At 33.2% G+C, this 18,287-nt stretch overlaps 3 protein-coding genes and 1 long non-coding RNA gene across 8 annotated transcripts in view; 1 reads left to right on the top strand and 3 right to left on the bottom strand.

Annotated features, from left to right (window-relative positions):
- Nucleotides 1-3,705: 3,705 nt before the first annotated feature.
- Eno (alpha-enolase) lies at nucleotides 3,706-7,575 on the bottom strand. The gene is made up of 7 exons (XM_069125134.1): nucleotides 7,418-7,575; nucleotides 6,724-6,826; nucleotides 6,249-6,422; nucleotides 5,904-6,061; nucleotides 5,325-5,625; nucleotides 4,897-5,183; nucleotides 3,706-4,678 (listed from the first exon to the last, which is right to left on the bottom strand). The coding sequence occupies exons 2-7, from the start codon at nucleotides 6,784-6,786 to the stop codon at nucleotides 4,357-4,359; spliced, it is 1,305 nt and encodes a 434-aa protein (XP_068981235.1). The 5' UTR covers nucleotides 6,787-6,826; nucleotides 7,418-7,575; the 3' UTR covers nucleotides 3,706-4,356.
- A 921-nt stretch (nucleotides 7,576-8,496) lies between these two features.
- Brms1 (breast cancer metastasis-suppressor 1-like protein) lies at nucleotides 8,497-10,478 on the bottom strand. Of its 4 annotated transcripts, none has more exons than XM_069124382.1 (3): nucleotides 10,183-10,478; nucleotides 9,668-9,885; nucleotides 8,497-9,564 (listed from the first exon to the last, which is right to left on the bottom strand). In XM_069124382.1, the coding sequence occupies exons 2-3, from the start codon at nucleotides 9,883-9,885 to the stop codon at nucleotides 9,090-9,092; spliced, it is 693 nt and encodes a 230-aa protein (XP_068980483.1). In that variant the 5' UTR covers nucleotides 10,183-10,478; the 3' UTR covers nucleotides 8,497-9,089. The 4 variants fall into 4 exon arrangements, with proteins under 4 accessions (XP_068980483.1, XP_068980484.1, XP_068980481.1 ...); XM_069124383.1 differs by having other exon boundaries at nucleotides 10,187-10,478; XM_069124380.1 differs by having other exon boundaries at nucleotides 8,498-9,564; nucleotides 9,668-9,907; nucleotides 10,184-10,477.
- A 492-nt stretch (nucleotides 10,479-10,970) lies between these two features.
- The window catches only part of LOC138185423 (GATA zinc finger domain-containing protein 10), a 65,040-nt gene continuing 57,723 nt past the window's right edge, over nucleotides 10,971-18,287 (top strand). Inside the window, exons 1-2 of one of the 2 annotated variants that reach the window (XM_069124356.1) lie at nucleotides 10,971-11,120; nucleotides 11,236-11,357. The gene's annotated coding sequence lies outside the window, so the exon portion shown is untranslated. Of the gene's footprint in view, nucleotides 11,358-18,287 lie in introns of both variants that reach the window. The other variant, XM_069124355.1, reaches the window with a different exon arrangement.
- Nucleotides 15,413-17,400, bottom strand: LOC138185432 (uncharacterized). The gene is made up of 2 exons (XR_011174614.1): nucleotides 16,812-17,400; nucleotides 15,413-16,727 (listed from the first exon to the last, which is right to left on the bottom strand). It is a non-coding gene; the product is annotated as an uncharacterized LOC138185432 (long non-coding RNA).

Here is an 18,287-nt window from a genome sequence, read left to right as displayed (position 1 = left end):
TATGCTCGGCCGATCCTCGCTTGCAAACCGAAGAAGCGGAGCGGCAGACAGAAAACGCATACGCTGTCACATACGCGAAACTATAGGCAGAAATACACTGCATACATGTAAATGTATATTCACGCATTTGCGATACAATGCAAATACTAGGCGAGATATTAAAAAATCATCGAAATCGACGCTGCTTAAGATCGCGTAATCTTAAAAAAATATCTATGTATAATTGATATGTCTAGCTGAATTCTTTCTCAAGGAAAGATAGAAACACGATAAAGCAATCAAATTGCAAAAATACGTTCTACTGTTAAGAAATCAAATATTTCCGTCATAGAAAGGATCTCTGTCTCTTTTAACCGTTGCTTATTACCACTTTACGAACGTAAGCGTATATAATAGGGACCGCTCTATACATTCCTTGAACATGCTATACCGATATATACTTATGAAGAAATGTTACGAAAGAATGATATATTTAGCTTGTGATTTGATAGAAAATAGATTTGTATTTTAAACGTTTATGTTTTCAAAATAACAATTATTATCACTTATTGTTAGAGGCAAAGTTTTCTTTTTCATTCTCACACACCCATCGCTGCAACTTTTGGTACTTTTACTTTCTCATCTTCATAGTAGTATCGTATTATTGTAGTATCCCGGGCAACGTTTATCGTAATCGTAGAAATTTTCCAATTACTATCAGACGAGAAATGGAACGAAATGGTTTCAAGAAATAATTAACAAATTCGATAGTTCCACTGTGCGTGCATACGAAGTAGAAAACCGATACGGAACGGAAATGCGACGAACGATAAGTAAACGAGATTCGTTAGACACGCACCGGGTCTCGTTTGCCTTGGATCACGTTGGCTCAACTGAATGAAACATTCCACCATACGCGCTCTTATAAGCCACTTACTTCGATTAAATCCCTTTCTCGGCGTTCATCGTGGGCACACTAGACGGCAGAGCGACCATTATCTCTAAGTGGCTTACCTTCAGCAGGAAATATCCGGTCAGAGAAGATCAGTTTCAACTAAGATCAACGGAATGGCAGTGATTCTATATGAAACGACGAGTGGAAAAAATAAAATAACCTTTTTCCATTCAGACTTTCGTACGGATCTCTCTTTTCTGTATGTGATAGCCAGCGTGTTGATAGCCAGCCAGCAGTTGTTTTATCGTATTTTAGATGCTTTCGAATAGGAACCTACGCAAACCTGATCGATCACGACAGAAACGGTCCGTCATTGAAATAAAGTATGATTTTATGCGGCCATCAAAAATGAACCATCAGATGCCGAGTTTATTCGTCTGATGTTCAATAACCTTGACCCGATATTCGAATAACTGACTAGCAAGGCTAACGACTCAACTTGACCGATTACATTAAGGCTACTTCGTGCTCGCGGTCAACCGTATAAACGATCTTCTTTTTTTTTTTTTTACAGAAAATGACCTAGAACGTCAACTACTTCGTAATACAGGTAGTGAAAGTACACCGAGATACAATCAATTTTCTTGCATATTCGTTCGAGACATAATTATATATAACATTAAATAAAAACGAAAATCGTTTGTACGATTAATAATTATCTCGTAGATTCTACTAAGAATCCTATAAGATTTCGAATTTGAACTTTGTTTTTCTTTTTCTTTGCTCTGTAAAAAGCTCTGTAAAACTCAAGTAATTTAATTTTCAACAATACGTCATTTATATTTCTATCTATTCAGGGTAAGGTATAATTTAAAATGTTCTGATTTGATTCAGCAGAATCGTAGGGTTCTATGTATCGATAGCGGTAAGAACTTTTATTTACGTAGATATGTTTCTTCTCTAGAAACCATCCGATAGATACTGTATACTGTTATTGAATATTGTTTAATAATTCAATAATATTGGTCGCTTTTTATACCGTAAAAGTCATCGTAATTCATCAATTTGATAAAAATCTCGTTATAATCTGTCTTTCGTACACGTTTTGTACACGATAACACGTGTACACCTTATGTATGTATTTATGGCTCAAGATTTGATCTAACACTCTCAATTTGTATAATATGAAACACACAAGTATAGAAAATATTAGGCTCTAGAAGGTGAAAATCGTGCCCTTTGCGATTAATTTTCAGAATTTTTGATTTTATTCACCCTGATTTACTATATTACACTGAAAATGTTTCTACGCACATATAATCCAGAAAATTTATAACGATGTACGATTACTCTTGAATTTAGAGCTTCTTTTAATAAGTTAATAGTGGCTTCTAATGGCAAAAACTCTTCTACTCTTACGTGAAAAACGATTCAAAGCGGAAAGGGAATTTTCAATGATGAAATTAAAAGATGATAATATCGATTGATTCGATAATTTTTGAATATGCTGCAAAGTTCGATATTTTAGACAGTTGAGTGAAATTGTAGAAACGTTAACTGCCCTCTAATTTCGATGATTTTATTCGATATATTGTAGAAGTCGATATTTTGAGTAATTTTTCCCTATGAACATAAAATGTGAACTGGCTCGGTTTTCAAGATATTCGCGAAGATTGACGTTAAACGTCCATAAGTGAGAGAATTGGAGGAAGCAGGAAAATTCAAATATATGGACTACATTTTCAGTAGGAGCGGCAGAAATACGAGGCGTCCGAAACAGTTGATAAGGAAAGGGAACTTAGCTGTAAGCCAGATTTGGTGAATTGGGCAGAGACTGTTCTGGGATGATTATATAAGAAGAATAAGTTTATTTGATAGTTTAGTAAAATGTGCGATATCTTAAAGATCTTATGGAGGAAGCACCTAGGGAGGATTCTATGAAAGTATCTAAAGTGCGACGTTAGTATTGGATTGATACACGTCGGACCACCTGCTATTACATACAAGAAATCAAAAGATAGAGATTGAGAATATGCTGAGCTATGCAAGAGCCATTAAATTCGAAGTAAGATCCGAAGAGGCGAGAGGAAGAACTCTAGCCAAGGAGACCATGAAAGAAGGAAGAAAGGAATTGAGGAAGACAGATAGCGAGAAAAATAGGGAGAAATGTGTAGAAAGGTGTGGATATAGCAAGGAAGGAATACGATATTCGGCGAGAATGTGTGCTTAGGGTAAGGGACGAGGAAGAGCAGCTACAAACAAGCAGCGACAAGAACAATTCGATAGAATGGCGAATTTTAGGTATACAGATTTAAGATCAGAGGCGTTACTAAGGTATTCGTTTAATAAGGGAAGTAAGGGAAGCCAAAGATTAGTAGCTAAAGGGGGGTGCGGAAATTTGAAGAAAGAAGGATCTGGTATGATCTCGGTATGATGAATCAGAACTCGCAGTACGTTTGTTACGTGGAGGTCGGAAGGGATCGTTAGAGTAGTGAAATTAATTACGGTGAAATTAAAAGAAGGCATACATAGCGTGTTCGGCTACAGCTGTGCTACAGGAAATTTAAAGCGTGATTCCTGAAGCGAAAATAACGCGATTAAAATTCGGCAAAATCATCCGTATATAAATATGGTTTTATTTCGTAATTATACATATGTATATTGCATTTGAGGAAAAATGAGAGGTGATACGTTAATATATTTGATTTACTTAATTAATTCAATATCATATAAATAACTTTCTAGCAGATGAAAAAGAAAACAAAGTAATGATAATGAAGTTAATAACATTTTGTAGAGTGGAGTATTAATTTATTTGAAATATTATAATGTTGATTATATCTTATAATATTTATTCACATTTATTTCACTATTGTTTTACAGTGTCTCTGATAACTTTATTCAAATAGATTTAGAGCTCGTGGTTAACGAGAAAACAAAATTAAGCTTCGTCGATATCATTGTCATGTATGATATTCATTCAATTTGCGCTTTTAACTTCACGGATAACAGATTTCATCGCTTTTTCTTTTTTACTTCTCGCTGTGAAATCTGATCTAATTTAACCATCTCTATGAAACAAGATCTAAATATCATATTTAAAATATTAAGATACGATTCATATATCCTTTAATCAAATAAAAGCTCCCCAAACAAATTAACAAATTAATTTCGTAGTATTGTTATTATTATTACTGGTATCGTATCGTATCATCGGTAATATTATTTCACTTAACTAGAGTACATCTATAAACAATTCTTAAAACGATAATTAAATAATAAATATCTGTACGTTTTTACTTCTCCATGTACTTTTTTTAATGGAAACTAAAAATTTTCTCAGTTTTATATGCTATAGTAACATTGATAGCATTGAATATTATTTTATTAACACAATTGTAAAGGTTACGAAAGTATATATTCGATTTATTTTGCAGAAAATATAACAACTAGTTTCTCGTGTTAATAAAATATATTGTTTTTTAAGCATGAGGATTACGGAATTTCTCCCCTGCATATTTGGCAGCCGCACCCAATTCTTCTTCGATACGAAGAATCTGATTGTACTTTGCCAAACGTTCTGAACGACAAGGTGCACCCGTTTTGATCTGACCAGTCGATAGACCAACGACTAAGTCAGCTATGAACGTATCTTCTGTTTCTCCAGAACGATGAGACACCATTGTACCCCATCCAGCGCTTTTAGCAAGTTTATGGGCATTAATTGATTCTGTGACAGTGCCTATTTGATTGACTTTTAGTAACAAACAGTTGCAAGCCTTCTTCTCAATAGCCGTTTTAATTCTGTAACGTGTAATAGGTTTACAATGAAATTATTGTCTATGAACATGAAAATAGCTTTCAACGAATGTGATTACTTTTTAAAATTTACAAGTTGTCAATTTAATGCTACAAATAACTTTGTAGGATAAATAATTAATTCGATATGTTGAGTTATATCGAAATTTGATGAACTTGTAATTTCATAAGAAATCGGAAATAATTTCATTTAAAGATTTTACCTTTCAGGATTTGTGACGGTAAGGTCATCACCTACAATTTGAATAGGAGTGGAGGATGTCATAGAAGTCCACGAGTTCCAGTCGTCTTGGTCAAATGGATCTTCGATCGATACAATCGGGAATTCCTTAACAAATTCTAAATATAAGTTCTTCAAAGCTTGTGGTTCCAAATATGTGTTTGGATCAGACTTTTCATTCTTAAAATCTAAATCATATTTCCCATTTTTATGAAATTCAGATGCAGCGACATCCATACCAATCTTGATTTTGCCTGCGTATCCAGCGACCTACATTGTACGATAATTATGAATAATCATTTCAATAACATTTAACTTAATACCATAACAAAATCAAACGTAAACTATACCTCGCAGGAACATTCCTTGCGTAAGAAAATATTTTCCTTTTAGAGAGAGAAAAATACTTACTTTAATGGCATCTATGATCAGATTTAAAGCTTCTTTGTTCTCTAAAATATTTGGAGCAAAGCCACCTTCATCGCCAACAGCAGTAGCATCAAGGCCAAACTTCTTTTTAATACCAGCCTTCAAATGGTGGTAAACTTCAGTACCCATTTTCATGGCTTCGGTGAAATTAGCAGCACCAGTAGGTAGAATCATAAATTCCTGCATTGCCAATTTGTTTCCAGCATGTGAGCCTCCATTGATAACATTAAAAGCTGGTACCGGCAAAATAATATTGGCATTTCCTGCCAATTCCGCGATATATCTGCAATTACAGAACAATTTACAAAATTACCTATTATATGTCGAAGGTAAAAGCTGTGATATTTGTATCAGATACGTAATATAAAATTTCGTTAATCTTTTATTATTTGAAAAAGTAGAATCAAATTTAAAATTTGTTTGTACATTTTATTTGCACTTCACATATATTTCGTAATTTCATTGTAGGCTAATAAAGAAAGATTTGTTTATAAATTATGTTTAAAAATTATATTTAATTATAAATTATGACATTAAATTTAAGTTAAAAATCACACTTACTTATATAAAGGAATCCCTTTTTTAGCAGCTCCTGCTTTACAAACTGCCAAAGAAACACCCAAAAGTGCATTGGCGCCAAGTTTTGACTTATTCGGTGTACCATCGAGTTTCAATAGAAGGTTATCGATATCAGTTTGTTGCGTCACTTCCAAATTTGACTAGGTAACGAATATTTTCATATTGATTAGTTAATAAATTCAAATGTTTTTATTGTTCGATCATATGAACAATATATACACCTTCTAAATGTGTTTAAAAAATTGACAAATTTTGATAAATCTATGTAAAATTGAAAGAAGTTATATATGCTACATATTATGCATAAACGCTGAAAACACTCAATACCTTCAACAATTCAGGTGTGATGATATTATTAATATTCTCTACAGCTTTAAAAACAGATTTCCCATGATACTTAGATTTATCATTATCTCGAAGTTCTAAAGCTTCATGAACACCGGTGGAAGCACCTGATGGTACTTCAGCCCTAAACAGCCCATTGTCTGATACAAGGTCAACCTATAAATAAAACATATAAAAAATAATAAGAACAATTTATGTGTAATCTTAATTATTACGTAATATATTATAATATAAAATGTTGCATATAATTGGAAATTAGGAATATATATTAAAATTATACCAATATTCAATATAAGGTTGCATAATGTACGCTTGTCAATCTACGATTTATAATTTATCATACTTTCAGAACAAAAATCATTATATAACAAAATAAATCTCTGTTCTATATGCAGCAATATTACATTTAAAATAAAATTTAATCTGTTTAAGAGTTAACATTTTCTTGTAATCTTACCTCTACAGTAGGATTACCACGAGAGTCAAAAATTTGACGTGCCTTGATGCTTTTGATTGGCATTTTCCTACTGTAATTAGTACTGTATTTACTGATTAGAAGCCTGAAACAAATATATTTAACAATAACAAAATACTGATTCTAAATGTTGAAAAATTATTAAATACAGACCATTTAGTACGAGAAGGTGGTACAATCTAACTTTCATATTACATGTCAGTTACTAATAGTTTCAAGGATAAATAATCTTTCCTTAATATTAACATCAAATTGTCTTTAAATATAAGCATTTTAAATATTTTTCGACAAAATATGAATGAAATTGAAATACCGGTAGGAAAGCTTGCCTTGGAAATAATATACTGTTTGACCTTGACAAGGTCACTGGAAGAAGTTTAAAAATCTGAACAATCAAGTTGATAGTTGTTTGATTTCAAAAGTGCTACATTTTTCAAAATTAAGTATAATGTACTCGAACTATCGCATATAATGACCTTACGATAAAACTTCGGCACTTAATGCACGCGGCACGTATCAAAACCATTTCTTTTTTATTTCTTTTTTTCTGTTGTTTTATGAATTTAAGAAACAAAACACTATACAAATGAAATCTTGATACTTCATACAGTGTCTAGAAATTCTTGAAGATACGATTTTTTACTCATGCTGTAAAACTGAAGAAAATATGGCTCACCTACTGCAACGTATGACAATCCTCTTGAAGTGTTCGAAGTAGAATGATACTGTCCTACAGTTGACCTCAAATCACGAAGGTAACTCTCCTATCGATTCTGATCCCGTCACGTATGAGTTACGGAAGCGTTGAAACTAAAAGTTTCTCAACAACCTAGACTACTGAGAATATGATAAAATCTACGTAGATATTTATATAAGCAGGTATAAGATATAGAAGCAGAATCTTAAAGTTTTAATTGAATATAATTTGTCATGATAAAATAACGAAAATTGCGTAATCTAAATGTATGGTTTTATCGTTTTATTAATGATCTACTATCTTTGTATTGCATTGTTCATAAGCGCGCGAATTTGTAAAACTGCTAAAATAACTCTTAAAAATTGCAAGCTTTATATGCGCATATTTTTATTTATAACGCACAGAATCTTTGTAATGTTGAAACTATTTAGTTTTAAATATTATTATTATTATTATATAATATGCTATATGATATTGGAAATAAATTCACCATTGTATGAAAAAACCAAAAGTGTTACGTAGAAATATTATTTATTATACTTTTAAAATAAATAGGATTTGTACAAGAATACAAATTTATAGATAAACAAATTCATTTCAAGCTGAATGAATGTCTATAAAAGAAAAATATATTATATAAATATATATATTATATAAATATATATATATTATATTTATTATTTTTTTAATATTTGTAACTTGTCGTAAGTTTTTGAAATACTTTTAATACAATCATGCTTTCTTGCTGTGATGCTTTAATATACTTTAATCATATTATATGTGACGGTATATGATACTTTCATGCTACTTTTACCATTCGAAATTTAGTGTAATCACTAAATACACTTTGAATCACACGTTAACAAGAATTTGCTCATATTTCTTTGTACATAATCTGTACCTAGGAAATTTAGCTTACTGTTTAAGACATATATATTAAGTTAATCACGTTTAGACATTAAGATATATTAGTTTTTAAATTACTTAGAGTGTTTGTAGAGGTAAATATAAAAGGTGCCAGATTTTTTTACAAACATTACTTTTGTTGAAAGTTTATTCAAAAATATGAAATATGTATATTCAATTATTATGATACAGTTTGTACATGTATAATAATATATCCTTAAAAGATAAATTTGCAATTATAATTTAAATAATAAATTCTAAATTGAAAAATTTTACGCTATCGAATGCTAATGAATATGCTTATAACGTTTGAGAAACATATTTTACAGAATAAGCACAGGCTGAGTGAAATTACTTAAACAGATTTTTACATTTGGTATTAAATTATCTTTACAGCTAAGTACTATTCCATTCATAAACAAAATAATAATAATTATATTCACAAGAAATTAATATTTTATTAGTTTCTGAATTACGTTTTCAAAGGCATAGATATTTTTGTTATCAAATTCTTCCGTCGGTCCATTTACACCATTACTCTATCAACTAAAATAGTTCTACCGAGATCAAAGTGTTTTACAGAAGGCACTCTATATATGTTACAAATGTAAAGGAAGTGCCAGTATTCTAGAATGAATGTTTTAAAATGTTTTATACACCCTATACCTCTAAAAGGGCGACACATTAACATCATCAAGATCGTTACATTTTAAAAAATTCCGTCTATTTAGATGTATATGTAGCATTATATTATCTCAGTTTTTCGACTACTTAGACTTTTCTTTATCAATGCCCAATCTTCAAGGATGTCCGCATCATTAAGCATGTAAACAATATAAGGTCCAGCAACTGAAACAGCTCTTCTTCTTTCAGTGTGGTTTCTGCGCCTTCTACCATTAGAATTTAACCACAGATCTGCATGAATATCAACATTATTCCTATCTTCTTCTAGTCTACGTATTTTTTCTTGTAAATCATTATGGATGCAATCCCAAATTAATTCTTTTTCACTTTCAAAATTCTGTAATGCGGCTTGTTCCTCCGCTAAGAACTTATTTTGGATATTTTGTAGTCTATATTGTTTTAATATTCCAGCTACTTCTGTTTTTGTTTTCATATTTTCTTTTAGACGTTCCAGTGGTACTAAATATTCTTCAGATTTTCCAACTCGAACTTCCCCCAATTTTGTATCTACTTGGGTAATTCTTTCACGGTAAAGTCTGAAGTTATAAAAATTAAAACGTTCAATTCAGAATAACAAAATTCCTTCTATAAGGACTCGTACGTAAGAGAAAGTTTCATAGTACGAAAAGATCCGCTTACTGTTCTTTGAGAAGCGTGAATTGTCTTTCTAAATCTACCAAGTTTTCCATGCATTCGTTACGTCGCCTTTCACATTCATCCTCATCCATCTCCGAAGAATCATCACTGTCGCTATGTTCTGCGCTACTGTCACACGACGCAGAGCTTTGATTACTTTCATTGCTGTCGTGAGACATTTCTTCTCCTTCTGCCTCAGATTCATCCTTAACGCTTGGCATCTGTTAAAATGTTGCGATCACTTACAAGATTAAGTTGCAACAGATTGGTAATATATCAGATGTATATTAAAATATCCGAGTTATATTTAATTTGGATGAAAATTGTTTTGAAAATATTTAACTTTAAAATGTTATATTATATTATAGCAACATAACCATTAAATATTATAGCAACATAACCATAAAAATGTATTGTATACGTGTAAAATGTTATATAAATTTTTCTTTCGTCATTATGATTTTCGGTAACTATACGTATACTTATTTATATTATATTATATTAATATAAATACATACTCACTGTTAAATAATTATGTACTTTTCTTTTTAAAACGATGTCACTAAATAGTGAATATTTTGAAGACAATGTAGTATCCTTTATCTAGCCAATGGTCAGATACGAATAGTTGATTTGACACAGTGTGAAAAATTCTACTTTAAGGATAGATCTGATATTGAATGCTTTTTAATACAGGCACCTTCCATGTGGATTTTTCACGACTTGATACGAGCCAATTTTCGAACGGATTTGCCCAGGCCTCGGTACACGAGTGTCGAGGCATGGATAGCAGGTAATATGGCGTCGAAAAAACGCATAAAACACCCTACAAGTGCTCAGTTTTACATAGTTATAATTTTTAGGCTTGCGTATTCCGTAATTTCATACGTGCATATTTGGGTTGTATATATCGAAATACATACACAGGATAGCAAATAACCATTTTATCATGTTCATATATCTAGGTAGATAGGAGTATGGTTCATGAAAATCTGCCTTTAATCTGTGCCTAAATAAGTACTTAAATATTTAAATAAAATATCAGTAGTGTCAATTAAGTGGATTTACAATTCAGGGTGGTATTTAAGTAGGTAAAGTGGATAAGTAGTATATTCTTTATTAGGTGTATTTCACTGTTTAAAAATATTCTTAAGTGCCAAATATTTTATATTTTTATAACAGTGAAGGTGTAAAATACCGATACACATACGAAATGCTATCTCGCGAAGAGTTATAATATGATTATAACCAAACTTTTGCTTCCGGGTTTAGTTTTTCGCGCCGCTTTGCTCAGTGTTCCTTCTGATATTTCTTGTGGGCAACGATCAAAGGGCTGAACGTTTTACAAACGCGCATCAAAAGGAGAACTTTTTCAAATTTTCTAATACAAAATTAGTAAATGTTTGCGTAAATTCTCGTCCTGAAAGTTCTATCAACATCACACCGAAGATAATTGGTAATCAAGTTGTTACGGTCATAGTGGTAGTAGTATTAGTAATCGAGAAAAAGTAGAATTTTTATTATTTTCCCTTTTATCGTTCTTTTTATTGTCAATTATTTTGTTATATAAGATACTAGAGAATGCCTTTGATTATTCTCGCAGTAACGAGAGTGATAAAAAGTGTTAAAGAAGAGAAAAAATGAAATAAGAAAAGGAAGAACGAAGAAGCGACGATGGCAATTGTAAAGAAAGGTACGAATTGTTTAATACGTCTATACAGTGGTTTATTAAAATAACATTTATCGAAACAACATTTTGCTCCTGATCATCGATATTAATATGTTTAACGCCAGTATGTTTAAATATGCTTAATAGTAACAGAAACGTTTTGGAGATCTTACTTTGTCATTAGTGTCATGTGTACTTGATTCACAATCAAAGACGTATGTATGTATGTATGTATGTATGTATGTATGTATGTATGTATGTATGTATGTATGTATATATGTGCAATAAGATGCGTATATCCGACATATGTATGTACGTCGTGAAATTGATGCGAGAGAACTACGAAATGAAAGGGAATGAAGAAAATATTTATAACTTACGTGTACATACATAATATATACATATATAACGAAAGCAGTTAGAAAAAAAAGTATATGATATATATATATATATATATATATATATATATATATATATATATATATATATATATATATATATATATATGTTTCTGTTTGTTTCTTCTAAATCTTTTCGTGCATGATATTCCATTCGTATAAGATAAGACATTTAAACCTGGATAGAACAAACAGACATACAATGCAATATTCGCAAAGTGTAAAGTATACTAGGAATTAATGTATACGATATACACACATATTTCTCGTGTGTTTTTCATGTTTCGTGAAAACTTTCGATTACGTAGGACTGTTTCTGCGCGAAACGAAGATACATACATACAGTCCGTATCGGATTTTCTTCTGTCGTATCAAGTTCTTTCGTTTCTATTCGCTCTGTTCGATTAAATTTAAAATTTGTCACACACGAGACGGTTACGGTAAGAATTCTTTTACTCCGTACATTCCTACGTGAAATCAAACGATCAATAACACATACAGGGGCGGGGGAGAAATCTCTGTTTCGAGAATATAATTTCGCAAGAATCGCAAGTCTTAAAAAATAAATATAAATCAAGAGAGATGTAGGCACTTGATTTTTTACATATAATTTTCACTTTCTTTCATGATACGAAATTGTATTCAACGTATAAAAGTTCTACTTTTGTTGTTGGGGGTGAGGAAGAGGGAGGGTGGATGGTGGTGGTACTTGCTCCTTCCGGAAGGAGATGCGTGTCTTGGAGTCCCTGGAGGAAATGTTCAATTATCATAAGTCGAGCAAATAGTTCCTTACCATACGCATCTAGTGTGTCGTACGTAGTTTGGTGTTGCAGCGGATCTTTTTGCTCATCTGTTTCGTGTACCGATAATTTTACGTGGATTTTCTAAATAATCATTTCATGCGACATTTGCCATAACGACACGGTGCTTCTTTCAAACGATACTTGTTCTAAGACGGCTTTCAATTAAATACGTACGTCGTATCAGCAACGTAATCAACAGCGATCGAGTTACATTTACCGAAAATTAACGAGAGAATCGTGTGACTGAAAACAAAACGGTTAACGTTTCGTTAGTCGAATTTCTTTCAACCTATAACAAAAGAAGTTGAATTATCGAACCGCGAAGGGCTGTTTTCTTACTTTGTCGATCGATCTTTCTTTTCGTTATATACGCGATTGTGCTTACATCGTACACGATCGTGAATGAATTCACCGTTAGCAACTTTCTCAAGTCGGACAGTTTGAAAATCGGCATTCGCCACTGATAAGATACGAAACTAAGAGAAGTTTTCGCTTTACTGTAATACCGAAATGCTAATTACATATCGACATAGTTGCGTAGTTGCGTTGTTGCGCGCAAGTGCGAACGAATTATTCCAAGTTGTCAAGTCGGAAGATCGTGTATCATGCGAAAACTGCGTTACATCTTCGTTTTCTTTCCCCCCCTCCCCCCTTATTATCGAACACGTATTTTCTCTCTGAGGCAAAGTACTCGTCATTTCTGTTTCTCGCTCGTCAAGGAACAATTTTAGGATACGTTGGGGCGAGTCGTGGTCGCATTTTTAATAGATAAAGTAGGCCTCGTCTGACTTATTTTGTACGTACTATTACCTAATATGTTCTGAGTTTTGTCGAAGTTACATTAATGTTACGTATACTGCGTTAGAATGTTTCGGAAGACATGGCGAATATTCACTCGAAGAAGAGAGAACGGAGGAAAAAATAGAAATATTATTTACATGTCGATAAACGGTGACCCAGCATTTTAGTGCGAACGAAACGAATTATTACGTACGTACATGGATAGGTTTTTTTTTTCTTTTTTTTTAAACGATGTTTATTAGTAGCCGGCAATCTATCGGCTGTAATTCGAAATGAAACGCGACAGCTTTATTTGTTATTTACACGCGTGGCGGTAATAATAAATAGTTGGTGTTAGTAGATGCGATTGTAACGGAATACACGTGATTTTGGAAACGGGTATATCTCAGACGTCATTTTGCGGACAGATTTCTGTTCTGTGTACGTAACACGTTCCGTAGTGACTGATAGACGATTGGCTCGTAATTGTTAGAAAAACTGACGACGATTCGATATCCTCGACAACGAATGACAGAAATAAATTGACCTCAGAGAGAAATTAGAGATAGGTAAGTATATACGGCATGGAAGATATAGAAATAAAGCGGTTCCATGATTTAGGAACCACCTGGGAAATTGACATTGCGCGAAAGCATACGTCCCAATGTTCGCATACTTTTCGTTCTTAATCGCGGATAAAAATCTACATAGTTGTCTTTTGACGGTCAAAGGTTACAATGACGCATCCATATACATATATAGTATGTTTTTTAATTACAAAAATGATGTCACTACGATGGAAACATGTTGCTGTATTATCTGCAAATAACGGAGCTGATCCGTATATGGATAGCAATATCATGATGGAGGATTTACACAGGCGAGAGTTGGGTAGGGGAGACACTGATGTTTATTTTGCTTCTCAATCGATTATAGAATTTTCAAGGTATCGTTAATTCGCTACCAATGACGCTTGGCCGTTGAATTACTTCCAACGAGATAAATACAATTTGCACAACGAAGTAATCAAGAATTCGTAGAAAATAATTATTCGTATACACATATTATATTATATAGGTATATAAATCTGCGATCTCTGGATGTCGAGTTTTATTTGCAAGTTTTTATTCATTGCTACTTACTTGTATTACAATTCTCTCGTTTTAACTTGTTCCTTCGATCGACGTAACGGCTTTCTTTAAATTCGCATGGTTCGCTCTTGAGAGTTATCAAATTTGCGTTTCTACACGTTGCACGTGAATCGTAGAAAATGAACTATTGCTTCAGGAATAGAAATAATTAATCTTTTTCGTATTTTGTTATTAGAAAAAATAGTGTAATATTTATAGAGGCAAATGTAGAATAAGCGGTACGGTACGTACGGTACGCTTTTATGTGTGTGTGTGTGTGTGTGTGTGTGTGTGTATTTTAAATAGATATTTTGCATTGTTTCAGTATGATTAAATGTTACATTGCATTTTTAAACTCTTAACATTGTACATTAATGAATACAATTTTTTTTTTTTACACAAAAGCTACTAAGAATTCGTAATTTTGTGAAATGGTAATGCACGATAGGGGGATAAGTGCAACGTTATTGCGGGATCGTATAATAGTACAATATTATCCTACCATGTAATAGCATATACGAGTTTTCGACGTACAGTAACCTGTATTTCGATTAATTTCGAAAATAGATGCTCCAAACAATCGTAACTATACATACCGCATGCATTGTATCGTGTGCCTCGATTTACTTACTCTTTGTATACCGAGTTGCGAACAATACAAGTTTTAAGACGATCAACGCATGTTCTACGGTCGTTCGCGAAAGTAATGGAACATTTGTAATTCAAACTGTTAATAAACAAAATATTTTAACTTTGAACTAGAACTTTCGAGATAACTGCGACAAGGCGCGAATCGATCAACACGAGTAAAACTCGTACGTAAAAGATATACGTAAAAGTATATACGTGTACACATCGATAGAAATAGCGACATCGTGAAATTAACGATAAGGCGTTGATCTAATTAAATAGATAGATCTGCAAATTTTCTTAGGATCGTGGTTCGGAACACATTTTGAAAAAAAAGAAAAAAAAGAAAAAAAGAAAAAAAAAGAAAAGGAAGAGACGTATGGTAGAACCGCGTGGAATAATCGGAGCAACGGTTGGAACGTTACTTTGAAAACTGCAGTGACTAAAAATGTAAAAGTGCGTCATTTATTTGCCAACACTTTGGATCGCGAGCATGGCGATAGTTTTCCCGATAATTGTAATTATTATTTTCGACGATATATCTAATCTGAAAAGGTTGGTCCATTCTAACAGCGACTTATCGGCATTTCCATACGCATCGATTCGATCGATCTTCTGCTGGTCGGTTTACCCGAAACCAGCCGAATATGGTCCGATAGATCGGATTTTGGGAAAGCTAACCTCGAGTTGCAATCGCACCACTTATCGATAATCTTGCACGCACACGTGTGCCATTGCATCTTGTTATGCTTATGAGCGGCCTAATGGGATTCTGTGCTGTTCATAGAATACAGGTTATCGATTTCTTTGTTATCCGTTGTAGCACTTTCCAATATTGCTGCCGCTTGTAACGAGGCGACTTTGAAACGCTCTGCGACACACGAATCAACGACAGCTGTGTATGGTTGTGGCAGATATAACGAAACACGATTCGCAATTGCCCATCGAACATGTGTGTACGTGTATATATATCTCGTACGTGAAATATATGGTACGTGCTACGCGAATACCAAAGCTTTTTCCATTTTACGATAATTCGTATTTCCAAGTCTCGAGATGATACGCTCTGTACCGTTAATTTCTTTACTCTCGCATATACGCGTATATAAGGGCAACGAAAGATTGGCAGAAAGTAATCGAAACCGGTTGAACTTGATATTCTTACCCGTGATTACCTTACCACTTCGAATTACCTTTACCTTTACTTTTCTCTTTTTATGTCTACACATATAGTCGATCGAATCATGGATCGAAATAAATTAATAGAAAGATATATTTTTCCGTTGGACCGAAAGGAATTTCCTATGTCTCGTGTCGTACGATTTCTCTCGTTATATGGTCTCACGTCGCGACTATTTCGTATCACGAGCGATAGCAACGTGTCCTACGTGATTTATGTAATCCAAGATTCTCGTAAATAAAAGCAACGATCGACTTGGATGGTGGTTCAAGGTAACCACTATTCTGGTATCAGTCATCGAGCGTCTATCGAGAACCAGATGTGTATGTGAAATCGTTTCAGATGCGTTTGGCCTATAGCTTCGATTATAACCGTTTTTAATATAATCGATTAAAAATGAAAATTAATTTAATATAATTTAACCGTTGTAAACCTTTTCGATGAATTGTTAAGCCAAACAAAGTACGATACAGCTGTAAAATGTTAAAACCAACTGTAAATAAAAATAAATGTACAGCTGTAAATAAAAATGTTAAAACCAACTCTTATCGTAATACCTTGACCGTTCGTCATTCAGATAATCATGTTTTTGTTAATATCACGTCACTTGGTCGTTTCTTAAAATCTTATTTCTTGCGGAAATTGAATTCTTCGCTTTTAACATCGTTAACTTATTTACGTATTACGTATACTCTCATTCTGCTGAATTTTTTATGTTTCAATTTTCTGCTAATTATCTTTTCACCTGTTTCTTAGAGTTTCTTAAAGCGCGTAACTTCATCCTGTAATTCGATAGCAAAAAGTATCTTTGCCTTCTCCCTGACTAATACGTGCATTAACGAGCAAAGAACTTTGTTCGAGGGTTTCTCGTTTTTCTCGTTTTTCTAGAAATTATAATTGCGTTACTCTGTATCTAATACGAAAGCAAAAGGTATGTTTTCTACTCACAAGATATAAAATATGTATATAATGTACGATGTAAAATATAAAATATAGATATATGATAGTAGAGAGATATTTCAATTGATTTAAAATGTAAAGTCAGGTGATAATAAAACTCTCGCATAAGGATATTGTCTTGTGTATTTATATTATCGAGTGATTCATCGATTATTCAGATTGTTCGCAAAAACTGAACGGAAACTGAACGGAAACTGAACGGAAACTGAACGGATCAAACTAAATCGACGATCGTCCATTTCTGGTTGCGTTACTTTTTTCTCTTTTAACTTGTACAAGTTGGACAGAGCTAAGTTTCAGATTTCTGTACTCGGGTGTTTTCGCGAATAAATATTTCGCAGAAACTTTTGATCGTGAATAACTCTGCTAATCGTAATCGCTGGCAGTCGATTCGGTTTGATACGATCCTTGATACGTGTGTACCATATATACATGGCTGAAATTCCATAATCGATAGCGCGGCGAAGCGAGGGGCCATCGAATAATACGGTAACGCTATTTTTGTAGAATCTTTGCTCCCTTTGGCAACCTCCCGAACCATTTCATCGCGAAACTTTCGTATCATGTTCGAACAACATGTACGCGTTGTCTTGTGAATACGTATATAATAATGCAAGTATACGTACGTGTATATGAATCATCGCGAGCGGAGACTGTGGGATCGTGTTCGACCGATACAAATAGTTAAGCAGAGAAATGTTTTCTTCCGCCAAGTTGCGAGTTTGCAGAAACGTTAAACGAGAACGCGTTATCTGTTTTCTTTGGCCGTCAAGAGAGTGAACGAGATACGATAATCATAGCCATTTCTTACGAATTATGCATTTTCCATGTCCGAGACCTGCTCGAAGGAAAAAGATTTCAAACCTAACTACGAGCCATAGGGCATCCATCCGTTTGTGCCTCTGTAAAGAAAAAGTTACACAAAGATTTATCTCTGTCTCGCTTCCATCGAATACGTTCGATCGTACCGATCGCACATCGCGGATCAGAGAATCCGGAGAAACATACATACTTTTTTTTATACATACTTTGGAACAAACGAACGATCGCGCCATCGGCTGATTTACTCGTTC

The sequence above is a fragment of the Bombus flavifrons genome, chromosome 12, assembly GCF_040668555.2.
Source record: "Bombus flavifrons isolate JBK064 chromosome 12, iyBomFlav1_principal, whole genome shotgun sequence".
Classification (NCBI taxonomy): Eukaryota; Metazoa; Arthropoda; class Insecta; order Hymenoptera; family Apidae; genus Bombus; species Bombus flavifrons.
The sequence above is the reverse complement of the archived record's forward strand: the minus strand, read 5'-3'. Positions and strand labels throughout refer to the sequence as shown.

What these genes read in the sequence shown, in the direction of transcription:
- Eno (XM_069125134.1), bottom strand. Translation starts at nt 6,786, where the DNA reads ATGCCAATCAAAAGCATCAAGGCACGTCAAATTTTTGACTCTCGTGGT. An exon ending in TCACACCTGAATTGTTGAAG is followed by an intron (nt 6,062 to 6,248) that starts GTATTGAGTGTT and finishes TTCGTTACCTAG; the next exon opens with TCAAATTTGGAAGTGACGCA. An exon ending in TGATCATAGATGCCATTAAA is followed by an intron (nt 5,184 to 5,324) that starts GTAAGTATTTTT and finishes CGTACAATGTAG; the next exon opens with GTCGCTGGATACGCAGGCAA.
- Brms1 (XM_069124382.1), bottom strand. Translation starts at nt 9,885, where the DNA reads ATGCCAAGCGTTAAGGATGAATCTGAGGCAGAAGGAGAAGAAATGTCT. An exon ending in TTCACGCTTCTCAAAGAACA is followed by an intron (nt 9,565 to 9,667) that starts GTAAGCGGATCT and finishes TTATAACTTCAG; the next exon opens with ACTTTACCGTGAAAGAATTA.